The 13,904-nt window shown below is 39.4% G+C and overlaps 1 protein-coding gene and 1 pseudogene across 1 annotated transcript; both read right to left on the reverse strand.

The window, feature by feature from the left end:
* Positions 1 to 2,356: 2,356 nt before the first annotated feature.
* On the reverse strand, positions 2,357 to 5,763 carry LOC109799442 (putative disease resistance RPP13-like protein 1). Its single transcript, XM_083068990.1, has 4 exons — positions 5,753 to 5,763; positions 3,208 to 5,648; positions 2,844 to 3,094; positions 2,357 to 2,584 (listed from the first exon to the last, which is right to left on the reverse strand). Exons 1-4 carry the CDS (start codon positions 5,761 to 5,763, stop codon positions 2,357 to 2,359), a joined length of 2,931 nt encoding a protein of 976 aa, XP_082925116.1.
* Positions 5,764 to 5,787: 24 nt separating this feature from the next.
* On the reverse strand, positions 5,788 to 6,474 carry LOC145949699 (putative disease resistance RPP13-like protein 1; annotated as a pseudogene).
* Between the last annotated feature and the right edge of the window lie 7,430 nt (positions 6,475 to 13,904).

Raw genomic sequence — 13,904 nt, forward strand, 5'->3', positions numbered from 1 at the left:
GAATTTTAAATTTTGAGGTTCAACATACCCCAAGAGGCAAAAGTCTTTAAATACAGAAAAATACATAAACCAAGAGGTTATCCAAAGAAGTTTTACTTTCTTAGCAGTTTGTATTCCTAACAAAAAATCCCACGCCCATGATTTCATTCAACTTAACATCAGCAAAATAACCAATTCAGTAGTCATAAAATGAGCACAACGCAGAATGTGATCCTGACACAATAGAGAATACATATATTTTAAGCTGAATAAAATTTCCATGATCAGTGCTTTAAATGTGAAATTAGTAAGCATGATACAACCAAATATTTCATAGGCACTTCAACATCAGCACAACATTTTAAGTAAGTTAGGATCAAGACTCCGTATCATAGAATAGATCAAAATCATGGTCTGGACATACTGTGGAACATAAATTTAGTGTCAATCCAAAAGAACATTCTTTTCATAACAATACAAAGCGTGATTTCTGTCATTAATTGAACAAGGAAGAAGCAAAGCACAAGCAGCTCTAAGGTTCAAATCTAAAAGAAAAGAAAGCAAAGTAAATTATAGCCAAGAGCCCAAGACCACCAAAAGTTGTTTCATGGTTTCAAATTTCCATAATAAAACAAACAAGCATGTGAGAGCCATGTTCATGGTGGAACATGAACTGCTAAATATGCCATCATCACACAAAGCCATGACTCGATTTTCGTCACAAAACTGAACATAGAAAATAGTACTTAATTGTAAAGAAAACAGCCTAGTGATCAGAAAATTCAACAAGGCTCCCTTTTTCCTACTTAATACTGCATCATGTCAACACATAAAATGATTACAATTGATCAAGTACAACAATAGCAATGTGTTCAGATGGCTCAAGCCTCAAACATGACCAAAATTATGGTGGCACAAAGAAGACTGATAGAGTCAAAGGGTTAGAACAACTTTAAAAGGAAATGGCATGACTCAAACAAGTTTAAATGTCATGAAGACTATAAAAAAGATCTACTTAGAACATCATTTAAAATGGGATAAATGGTACTATTCTCAGCCACATTTTAAGAATTGAAGAAACAGAATTTCAAATTGCACTCAGACATGCAATTAAATGCATTATTTAGATTGTCTATAGGTCTTGAAGAAAAGGATTGTCAGCATAGCTTCACAAATGAAGTTAAAAGAAGAAAGAAAATTATACTACCCCCTGCCATATGGGTATCGCAAACATACAACCAACTTTCTTCTCAGAGCAATACATAGGCTCAACCATAAACTTCTGAAGCATAGATGTGACACACAATTACCCGCAGCAAGTTACTTAAAAGTTCTTCAGTCTTTCTTTGAAGGGCTGAATTCACATTTATCTCCAATAGGTTTTTCTTCCTCCTACTGTAATAAGAGTGACAGTGCAGAAGGCTGAAACATATAGCTTAGCATGGTAAACATGAGAAATCAATATTACCATTTTCCAAAACAACAAATAAATTAATCAATGAAATGATTTTAAGACCTTGTTTTTCAATGCTAGTGCTAAAGCATCAAATGCATCCCCTTTTCCACCTGCTAAAAGTTTACCATACAAAATTTACCATAAAAAAGTTTAATATTAGGTTATCAAAGACAGAGTCATTAAGAAATTAGGGGGAAATGGATAGGAATTTGGAGTGAAAGAATACAAGACTAGGAATTATCTCATTTATGCTCACAATTTTAAGGGACATGATGATAGTCTTCTCTATAATAAGTATAAACAGATATTTTAAAACTCAGTTCATGTTTTGATCATTTATATACTTTATGTTTTCTTTCTTCTTAATTAATTAAAAAAGTGCTTTCTGCAACATATGACACTACTCAATACTCCAAATTTCAGCTAAAATGATCACTTAAACCCAAACACACAGCGTATTTCTTCAAATATCCAATAGACACCATTCCGCAATGCAAAATCTGGTCATTTTGAAAAACAACTTTCCAAATTACTTCTGACTTCACTCACCAACTGTCCAAGCCCTTCATAACATATTCATCAATCATTCAAGCTAAAGACAAAAGAAATAAAACAATAAACCAAGTTTGAAAATAAGCCCATGTAATACACTTATTCCAACTACACAAAGATGAACCACACACCTCCCCAATGCTGAAACACAATTTTAACCCATTAAAAGTGGTTACCGCGGTGTCAAACTTCCATTAAAATATAGAATGTCACATAACAAAAACTATCAATCCACCAACAAAACATAATAAGAGGGAAGGGGGTAAGACATATAACTTATAATTTATCATTATCATTCATCACCTCTAAACAAGTTTCAATGAATTTATAACTAACACAAAATTCAGAACATCAAAGTGAAATTGAGAATCAATCCAACACAACAGCAGCACCCAACTTCTTAAGCTTCTCCATGATGGGCTTAGCCTCCTCCTTAGTGAGTCCCTTCTTCAAAACACAGGGAGCCTTCTCCACCAAGTCCTTCGCTTCCTTCAGCCCCAAGTCAGTGAAAGCCCTCACTTCCTTGACGATCTTGATCTTCACAGCAACATCATACTTCTCCAGCTTCAGTGGCCCCGGCCTCTTCGATGAAGTCGTCTGAAAAAAAAGAGAAAAATATAAATGAGATTGGTGACATAATGCAATAATAGTAAAAAGATGTATAAAAATAAATAATAACAGTTAATGGAGTATATAAGATTATGAAACGTTCCCTTAAAAAAAAGAGATTATGGAACGTCCAAATATAATAACTGTCATTTATATACGCAATAACATTAACACCGGAGTTTCTCAAAATAAATGAAGCATTTACCTTTTCAACGCTTCATACTCATGAAACATCTTATATTATCACTTCATCATTTATCTGGATTGCCGGAATGTGAGCAATCTTAGACCAATATTTCCCTTTCTGACTTTGATACCTTGCTTCTAGTAAAGGACAGAAACAAATCTCCAGTAATTCTAGAGAGGGTGGCAATTGAGCTTCTGGCAAGGACTCAAGGCTTCCACAATTCCAGATGTGAAGCTCTCGGAGAGAAGTGAGATGCTGAAGCCCTTTTCCTTCCAACAACTTTAAACCATCAAAATCGGACAGCTCATATCCTGGAGAGAAGTGGGCAGTAACCGCTCCTTCAACAAGGTATTGAGCAGATCTTCCCCCCGCAAACCCACAATGTTAAGACTTGACAGAGAAGTGAGGCATTGGAATAGCGAACCTAACTCATATTTAGACATTGATGATAAAATTCCAATATCAAGATGAAGTGATTCTAAACTGGAAGGCAAACAACTTGGGGGAATCGATAATAGCTGCGGAAGCCTTGTAAGGCAGCAGATTTTAAGGACAGGGAGAACAATCTGTTCTGGCAGTGACGAAAGTTTCTCACATTCCCAGGTAAAAAAATTTGATAATTTGAGAGCAACCCATCCACCTTGAGTAGTAATTGCTTCCAAGTTGGGACAATTCCATATATCAATCCATTGAAGGGATGGGAAACAATCCAATGGAAAGGATTTCATGGAATGACAGCTATTCCAAATTCGCAGGTTTTCAAGTGATGTGTATTTGTGCCATGTTTCATGAGATAGAAATTCTAAGTTCCCACAGTCCATGCTTTTAAGCGATTGCAATGACGTGGACAAACCATGTGTTGGGAAAGAAATCAAAGAAGGGATATTTAGAAGAGTCAACCTTTGAAGACAATTGGCACCGAGTATCATTCTTGGCAAAGATTGAAAGCTGCCACAATTTTCAATTGATAGTTCCAACCAAGAATATTTGTCAAGCAAAGACAACAGGTCTTCTCCCCCTTCTCTAATATGTATTTCTTCAACTGATGATTTCCATTGCAGATCACATGATTTTGCTTGTAGCAGGTTGCACTCTAAGATACTAATCTTTGTTAATGAAGGTAGAGAGCTGGGCAAGTTTCCTCTCAAATTAGGGCACTTGGATAATGTCAAACTCTTAAGACAAGGAAAAAAAAAGTTGCTACCTTCACCTTCAAATGGTAACCACTCCTCCCACTCTGGCATGTCTTCGAATTGGAGACTCTCTAACAACGGAAATGGATGAAAAGAAGGCAAACCTATATTGGTGCAGTAGAATTCATTGCCAATTGTATTTACCATTTTCATCCTTTTGATGGCAAGCTCCTTAAGAGAAGGTAATTGTCCAAATGGTTGAAGTGACAAGCAATAGTTGCAATCAGTAATACCAATGACTATAACATTAGAATATGAAGAATCACCCAGCCATTTTGGAAAGCTTGTGCCGCCATAGGATCTGATGTTGAGTTCCTTCAAATTTGTTGACGGTTGCAGATTGTCAAGTACATCTTTGGCCATTTGTGAATCTTGTGAATCACTACCCCATTCTAACGTAAGCTCCTCAATCTGCTCTTTTTTCTTTAGGTCGGCTTGAAATGCCTCCATGGGATGGTCAACATTTTGTAGTTCCAAAATGGAAAGCTTACCCTGCAAATGGGGAAATCTTCCTAATTCCGTGATGCTTAGTCCATTTTGTTTGCCTACTACAAAAGAAGTCAATGTACAGAGACTTTGTAGATTGCATATTTGTGTCGGCAACTCCAAATTTGTGCCACTGATATCCAAGTGACGTAAATTGATCAAATTTCCTAATTGTTCTGGCAGCTGAATTAGAAATTTACAATTGGATAATTTCAAAGTCTGCAGATTGTAAAGCACAAAGGTTGCATTAGGCAACATTTTGATGCAAGTATTGGAAAGGTCTAGATACCTTAGAAGCACCAGATTACCAATTGGATCGGGCAGCTCAGTGATATTTTTGTAATTAGACAATGAGAATGTTCGCAAGCATCTTAGTTTTGGCAACCAATCACATGATACTATTTTTGCTAAGTAACATTGAGTTGGATATCGGAATCGTGGTAGAAAGGTCCGCAAACAATTTAGCTCATACAAGCCCTCAAATCTCCTAGTTACATCAAACTTCCTTGCAATAAATGTTAGATGGCGAACACTTCCCGGGAACTTACCACCAGATTCAAAGTAGCATGAACTTTTTCCGGATACTAGTTTTGCTAAATCATAAATGAGGTCATGCATTCGAAACTTTTCTCCAACTTCAGCTTTCTCTTTGTCAATTGAGGATCTAGATAAGAATTCATTAAAGCAATCATCACCTGCTGATTCCATTGCTTTCTCACTGTGGACCTGTTGAAGAAAGCCTTCAGCCATCCATAACAAAATCAATTCCTTCTTATTCAAAAAATGTTGTCTTGGAAAAATTGAGCAGTAAGCAAAACATCTTCTCATATGTGCTGGAAGATGTTGATAACTTATGCGTAGAGCGGGTAAAACATCATCATGTGCCCATAAGCTGCTGTTCAGAATTCTTTTCCAGTCACCAAGATCAACAATTGATCGCAAAAGGCCTCCCAATGTTTTAGCAGCTAGTGGTAGGCCATTGCATTTTCTTGCAATTTTCCTACCAATTTCTTCGAGGCTAGGATATTTGTCGTAACCTTCATTTCCAAATGCATGATTGGCTAGTATGTGCCAACAATTATCATCTGTAAGAGGCTTCAACTCACAAATGGGAAAAGTATGTGTGATCTGTGCAACTCTTTGTTGTCGGGTTGTCACAATGATCTTACTTCCTTTCTTCCCGCCGCTGAAAGGAGCTATTAGGTGATGCCAATCATTATACTTGTTATTCCAAAGGTCATCAAGCACAAGCAAAAATTTCTTCTCTCTTAACCTATTCCTTAATTCAACACGAAGAACATCCAAATTAGTAATATTACTATCTTTCAATGTGAGAGATTCAACAATTTTTTTGTCACTCTAAAAACATCAAAATCATCTGACACCCATGCCCAAACTTTCAAATCAAAATGTTCCTGCACTTCACTGTCATTATAAAGGGATTGAGCAAGGGTTGTTTTTCCCATTCCTCCCATGGGCAATATTGTAATTACTTCTATATTGTTCTTCTTTTCATGGTCATCAGATAGAAGCATGTTCAGTAGCTTTTCTTTGTCATCATCTCTTGCAACAACAATAGGTTCAATCAATGAATCTGTAGCTGTTCTACAAGAAACTCTCCTAGAAACACTTTGAAAACCAAGAATATCTTTTTGTTTCACAAAATGTTCTAGTCTTGTAGATATTTCTTCAAGTTTTGGATTCATGCTCCTATGGAATTGGTTAAAGGGAGATGAAAGAAACGATCTAACCTCGGTAGCAAATGTTTTATATTATCCCTCCACCTTGCATCTCAAAGACTCGGTGTTGATTTCATCCAACAAATCTTCAGCATAATAGACAGCATCTTTCAACTTATCAAGCCATGCTTTCACTGCAGGATCAGTGATCTGCTTCTCCTCAGCATCATTGAGCACAGCTTTCAGTGCCAACAATTTTCTCTGAACAATTTTCTCTAATAAGATCTCCACAGAAGCAGAGACAAGTGCCTCTCCCACCATAGCTAATGCCATTTCTTCTTTTGTTCTGCAAATTGGATCAGAAAACTGGAGCTTTAACTAAATGATGAAGTTGATACATACATACTTGTGCAAGTGAGGGGTTGTTGTATTATAATGCTTTAAGTCAAGTCAACTTGTGAGGACTTTTCCATTATCAATTTTTCTTTAAAATAATATAAACTACTTAAGGGAGTAAATTCTTCTGATTATAATACTAGAGTTTGTTGTTAAAATCGATCCATCAAATGTGATCTTTGTTATCCCTTTTACCAATAAAACATTTTATCTTGTCCTAATACACGAAGTAAAAGTAAAATAACTCCTCCTTCATCATGTATTTACTTTCCTCTTCTGTGTTATGGTTAACAATATATATATATAGACGCTTCCATAACTATGCTAGTATATTTTTTTAAAGGCTCAACTGCGTTTTTGGATAATATTATAATTATGTAATTTTAATCTTTAAATTTAAATTAAGTAATTTTATTTAAGTATTATAGTTGTCTAATGATTCAATTTTTAATTAAGGAATTTTAACTCATCAAATATCATAATTGTGTAATTTTTGTCCCCTAATTAAAAATCTAATAATTTTTGTTAATGTAACATTAATAAGTAATTTGATTTATTGATATTTCTAATTAATTTTTTAATATATTTATTTTATCAAATATCTTTATATTTTTTTTTGAAAGATACATTAATATATACTACTTTGTATGATTGAAATTATTAATTTATCTATATCAATAATATTATAATACTAAAAATTTATATACATTTTATTTAATTAATGATAAAAAATATATATTATTTATATATGAATTAAAATTATAATATATGTATTTAAATAAGTTAATAATTATATGATTTTAACACATTATATATATATATATATATATATATATATATATATATATTCTAAAATTAATAAACTTTAAATAAAAGAGACTAAATTCATATAATTGAGAGACTAAAATTAAAGACACCGAATATTTAAAAGATGGAACACAAAAATTAAGTCATCCTTTTATGGAATAAACATAATAAAATACAAAAGTTGAAACGGAATTTTTGGAATAATAATAATATTTATTATTATTATCATAATTAATAATTAATTATTAATTATTACTGCATCCGTATACTGTTAGCATTCTATAATTTTAAAATATACCATATATATAATATAAATCTTAGTTAACAAAAATTAGTTTCTGATGTGAGTTCTATTTACTGATGCGAAGACTACCGGTGAACAATATATAAAATTTTAAGACTTGTACGGGTTACAGTGAGTCGTTTAATACAATTCAGTTAAACTTTTTAATAAAATAATATATATATATATATATATATATATATATATATATAAAGATTTACTTATTTTAATAACAATTTAATTATTGAATTAAACTTTTTAATATATAATGAAATCAATAAATTTTAGAAAGTTAAAAACTATTTAATATTTTATTTTATGAATTTAAATTAACAAATGCTAAAAAAATTTATATGTTAATTTGAATTTATAAAATAAAATATTAAAATAATTTATTTATATATTAAAATTTTTAACTTAACAGTTAAATTATTATAATTTAATAAATAAAATAAATTATTAAAATAAAATAAATGTAAATAAACTTATTTTTAAATAAATGAATCTCTCCTATCTCTCTATATATATATTTTTAGTTTACTGTAGCACTATAATAGCACCATATGGTAACAATTCATACTAGTGGAATATGGAACTTTCAATTTTGAAGTTTGCCATAAACCAAGAGTCCAAAGTCTTCAAAGATAGAAAAACACCAAGTTTAATTAATGAGTACCTTGAGTCATCAAAAGCAGTTTTTATTTTTTAGCAGCTTGAATTCCTAACAAAAATCTCATGTCCATGACTTGAATTTTTTTTTGTAATAATAATTTTTTAAAATTTTTTTACAAAAATGGAACCGACAAAAATTATTTATCAAAGTAGTACTATCATGCTTGAAGCAAACATAATTGATAGAATACATTTATTTGCAACTACTTCAGATGAATTTTTTAAAATTTATTTGGAGTTAATTTTACAACTTCATTTTTAGCCCAAAGTTATATGCGGTCTTTCTATCAATCGAATTTGACAAATAAATCTTGTAGTTCCTCAAATTCTCAGCAAGTTCATCCTGGATTAGAAGACCAATAACTATAATAAAGAAATCCATCACGTAACAAACATCACTCTCGTTGTGAAACTGTATACCATTATAGGGATAGTTAATTAATATATGTAATTATCGATTACTTATGAATTACTTTCTAATTATCGTCACCCTCTGTGATCATCAATAGTATCTGTTCTTACCGAATTTTGGTCGTAGGGATGATCCGTCCAGTAAGATTGATGAGCCTCCTTCACTGGTACTCTGGTGTTCCAAGGTGGGGGTGGTACCTGCAAAAGAGACTCCGATGCTAAAGTTAGTGCTTGTGTGAATAATAGTCTCGTATATATAATGCGCGTACCTTTGTGTGGATTAGGGTTTTATTGGGCCCTAGGCCTGAGATAAGATATGTCATGGTGTGATATATTGTGATATGATATGGCGTAATTGGCGGGCAGTTTCGGTCTGGGACGAGATCCCCGGGCTCGGGTGTGATCCGCCCAGATGCCACGCTCTAGGTACCGGGCTGACATCGCTCAGTGTGTGCCCGGGGATGTCTTTGCATCGTTAGTCCGAGCTGGGAGCCCGGGTGTAAAATACGGTTAGTACACTAGCCCCCCCGAGCTCCGAAGATCGTAAGTTAAGGAGCTGAGTCCGGGCTTGCGCGTGGCTTTTCCGCATGCGTTGAGGGGGTGCCATGCGCTGCGACTGTCCATTTCTGGAACGTGTGAGTGACGCATTGAAGGATGCGACGGTTATGTGATGATGTCTTGCAATTAATGTGCTGCCAGGCGTGCCCCTTGGTTGGCACATGGCTTGGAAGTTTTGAATTTTGGGGAGAGGCTTTTCCTTTTCTCGCGCCTCTTCCCCCTTTCACTTTACTTTTTTCGTGTTTTTCAGCTTCTTGCGCACGTTTCGTCTCCGCTTGCTCTCCCCTTCCTTTTTCTTTGTCTTTCTTGCGTTTCTTTGGGTTTTCTTGATGGCCGGTGGTCATGGCGGTGGTTCTTCTACCTCTGCTAGGGGTAGAGTGCGTGGCAAGGCGGTGGTTGTTGGGAAAGGCGCCGCGGAGGGAAGAGGGATGCCTCCGCCCGGGGACTCGGAGTTGGGCCTTCCTGGCTATGAGTGGGTAAAGCGTGAAATGGCCAAGTTTACGAGTGTTTTTGACTCGAGCTTGGAAGTCGATGCGCTCTGGGAAGCGCACAGGATTTGTGATTCCTCCGTTTCTCAGATGGTCCGCCTGGAGCCTTGTTCGGCCGGTGAAGGTGTGTATATGAAAAGGTCCGCCGACCCCCCCTCTTTCTATGTGTATCAGAGTTTCTTCAAGGATTTGGGTGTCTGTCTTCCTTTTACGCCGTTTGAGTGCGACTTTCTGAATTACATTAATGCAGCCCCCAGTCAGCTGCATCCCAATAGCTGGGGTTTTCTGAGGGCGTTTGAGGTCTTGTGCGCGATTCTAGGGATGGAGGTATCCCTGCAGGTTTTTCTCTCTTTCTACCAGTTGAAGGTGGGTGCTTCGCCGTACGGGACTCTGTCCTTGAGTGGGGGTAAAGAGGGGGGTTTATTTACTCCTTACTCCCAATCGTATAAAAATTATAGGCAGGAGTTTTTCCGGGTTACCCTGGTTGATGTCGACCCTTTGGAGGATGGGGGGTTTTATTTCAGCGGGCTGCCGAGGTTTCCCCTCTACTGGTGTCGTGATCCGTCTAGGTTTCATGGGGTGGACCCTTCACATCTAACGCCGTCAGAGACGGCTACTTTTGATGCCTTGAAAGCTCTTCCTCGCCCGCTGGATTGCAAGCTCATCCTGTCACTCGAGCATTCGGTGCACAGAGAAAGAGATTTGGAGGGTGAGGATTTTTGGTACTTCGTTTACATGCTAGGGTTATATGCTTGCTGACGTAGTCTGCCCTTTGTTTTCAGGTATTATGGGCAGGGATTTGTGGCGTGACTGGAAGCAGCGCCATCCCTACAATGTTGTTGAGCTTGCAGTTCCCCACGCTGCGGGAGACGGAGAGGTCCCTCCCCTGAAGGTTAATCGGAAAAGGAAGAGGGTTCCGCAGGAGGTTCGGGAGGTCACTGTCCTCCGCGAGGCGGAGGAGACCAATGCTGGGGTCTCTGGTGCTGAGGTGGAGGGCGCGCCCGGGAGACCTCTGCCCGATGGGGTGGCTCAGGTAGTTTCCGAGGGGGCGGCAACCGTTGTCGGGCCGTCCGTCCCAACTGCCGGGGTATGTGTCCGGGCTTTTGAACGAGGAGTTGCTTCTTCTCTTTTTTATTGTTTTCATATATGTATATGGTCTTCTTCGGTTTCCTGAGGTGGACTTGTTTATTGTAGGTGGAGGTTGTCGTTGGGTCGTCTTCTAGAGGGGCCGACCGGGTTGGTATGGCGTCTGACGTGGGGGTTCCAACCATCGGGCGGGTTGCTCCTGTTGTTGAGGTAGGCCCTGTATGCTTGTGACCTATTGGTTTGTCGTGGTTCAAACTTGTTTGCTCAAACTCGTTTCTTTTTCTGTTGTATGTCTTTCGCAGGCGGGCAGGGCCGCGAGGGCTCTGAAGGTTTTGAGGTCAACGGCGGTAGGGGCTGGTGTTCCGAGGGCCGAGACGGGGCGTTTTTCTTCTTCGGCTGGTCCTTGTGACGAGGAGCCTGGCTCCGGGGTTCCAACCTCTACAGCGAGGGGGCCCCCAAGACGCCCCTATCTTGCGTATCGCTACGCGCAGGAGGGTGCTTCAACGCGGTTGGAGCACTTGAGTGCGTTGGAGGAGGTTGATTCCTGGTGGAGCGCTTCCTTGACGCCTGAAAAGTTTTTTTCAAGGGGGTCACTGAGTGCGGCCGACCAGGCGATGTTTGAATCTGCCGGGCCCATGGCGAGCTTTGATGCTGCCCAGATCTTTCTGCAGAGGGGTACGACTATTGTGGACTATTGGAAACATAAGTGGTCGAAGCAGCAGGAAGATCTGATGAAGCTGAAGGGCCAGGTGCAGCCCTTGATGGAGGAGAACAAGGTTCTGGCCGCCACCCTTTCCGAGGCGAAGATGCAAGGGATCGAGCTTAGTACGGCCCGGAGGGACCTTGCCGAGACTCGGGGATCGCTGGAGGACGCTCTCCGTGCTAATAAGGGTTACGCTAGCCAGGTTCGTTCATTGGAGGAAGAGGTGACTTTTTTGAGGGGCGAGCTGGTGTCCATAACCGAGGAGCGTCTTCGCGACGAAGTGGTCCTTAGTAGCAAGGAGGTAGATGTGGCCAGGCAGAGGGTGAGTCTTTCGGCTCTAGAGGCCGAGAATACGACGTTGAGGAAGAGGCTTGAGGAGGTTGAGCGTGCGGTCGTGGTGGAGCACAAGAGAGGCTTCCTCAAGGCAGCTCGGCAGGCTAGGCTCCTCGCGCCGGGGTTCGACTTTTCCGGAATGCATGTGGAAAAGGTCGTTCGCTTTGGGCGGCTAGTCCGGGAGGACGATATCGAGGATAGTTCTAGTGACAATGCCTCAGTATAGGGTGACTTGGATATAATTTTTGTTTCTAACTTTGTATATGGATTGTAATTTTTGTGCACGTGAGTGCTGATTTTCTCCCGAATTTGCCGTGTCAGGGCATGGGTTTGTTTTTTGGCTTTTTGCCTAAAGCTGTGTGGTAGATTTATTTATGTCTCGACGAGTTTTATTTGAGACCATTAGGGGTGATGAGGTTCGTTTTCGACCCCAGATAGTTGTTAAGAGGTTCGTTTTCGACCTCTATTGTTTGTTAGGAGGTTCGTGTTCGACCTTCATTTGTTTTTAGGGGGTTCGTTTTCGACCTCCCTTAGTTGTAACGAGGTTTGTTCTCAACCCCTATTAATCGTAATGAGGTTCATTTTCGACCTCTATTAATCGTTAGGAGGTTCGCTTTTGACCTCCATTGATCGTAATGAGGTTCGTTCTCGACCTCTATTAATCGTTAGGAGGTTCGCTTTCGACCTCCATTGATCGTAATGAGGTTCGTTCTCGACCTCTATTAATCGTTAGGAGGTTCGTTTTCGACCTCTATTAATCGTTAGGAGGTTCGCTTTCGACCTCCATTGATCGTAATGAGGTTTGTTCTCGACCTCTATTAATCGTTATGAGGTTCGTTTTCGACCTCTATTTGAAAACAAAGAAAAGGAAGTGCAAGTAATGGAGGAAGGATGGAAAGAGGGTGATTCGTTTTATCGACGAAAACTGTTTGTTTTACAAATTTTAGAAGTAAAATTTGAGGTGGGTGGCATTCCAAGTTTGTGGTACGGGCGTTTCGTTGAGCTCCTCTAGTCGGTAGGCGCCGTTTTCCAGGTTTTTTGTAACTCGGAATGGGTCGCCCCAAGTGGGTGCGAGTTTCCCATCTGTCGCGTCTTTTCGGGCTTCCCTGAGTAGTCGCCATACCAAGTCGCCTGCTCGGAAAGAACGGGGTCTAACTCGGGAATTGTACCTCCGGGAAGCTCGGAGTTTGCAGGCCTCTTCGTGGACTTTGGCTTCGTCTCTGATCTCGTCTAACAGATCGAGGTCGGTTGCTAGTTTGTGGGTGTTTTGTTCATTATTGAAGACTTGTTGTCGATGGGACGTTTGTTCGATTTCGACCGGGATCATTGCGTTGGCCCCATAAGTTAACCTGTAGGGTGTTTCTTGCGTGGCTGATTGAGGGGTGCAGTGATACGCCCAGAGGATACTGGGAAGCATGTCGGGCCATTGTCCTTTTGCGTTCCCTAGTCGTTTCTTGAGTTCTCGGAGGATGACCTTGTTTGCTGCTTCGGCTTGCCCGTTGGTTTGGGGGTGCTCTACCGAGGTTGGAAAGTGCTTGATTCCGAGCTCTCGGAGGAAGTCCTCGAATTCCCCTGCGACGAACTATCGCGCATTGTCGGTGACGATAGTGTGGGGGATCCCAAATCTGCAGACAATGTTTTTCCATGTGAATTTCCGCACGTTTTCCGTGGTGATTTTAGCTAGTGGGCATGCCTCAATCCACTTGGTAAAATAGTCGACTGCTACCAGGAGGAATTTTAGTTGGCCTTTCGCGGGGGGAATGGTCCCAGGATGTCCATTCCCCATTGGGAGAAAGGCCATGCTGACATCATCTGATAGAGGGCTTCGGGGGGCTGTCGGTGTGCGCTGCCAAATTGCTGACACTCCTTACATTTCTGGATGTAGTTTTTGCAGTCTGATTTTAAGGTGGGCCAGTAGTACCCGGCTCGGAGCACCCTGGCTGCCATTGAGCGAGCCCCGGTGTGCATTCCGCATATTCCCTGATGGATTTCTTTGATGACATAGGTTGCTTGCGACGTGGTCAAA

This window comes from Cajanus cajan, chromosome 1 (genome assembly GCF_000230855.2).
Source record: "Cajanus cajan strain Asha chromosome 1, NIPB_CcT2T_4, whole genome shotgun sequence".
Taxonomy (NCBI): Eukaryota; Viridiplantae; Streptophyta; class Magnoliopsida; order Fabales; family Fabaceae; genus Cajanus; species Cajanus cajan.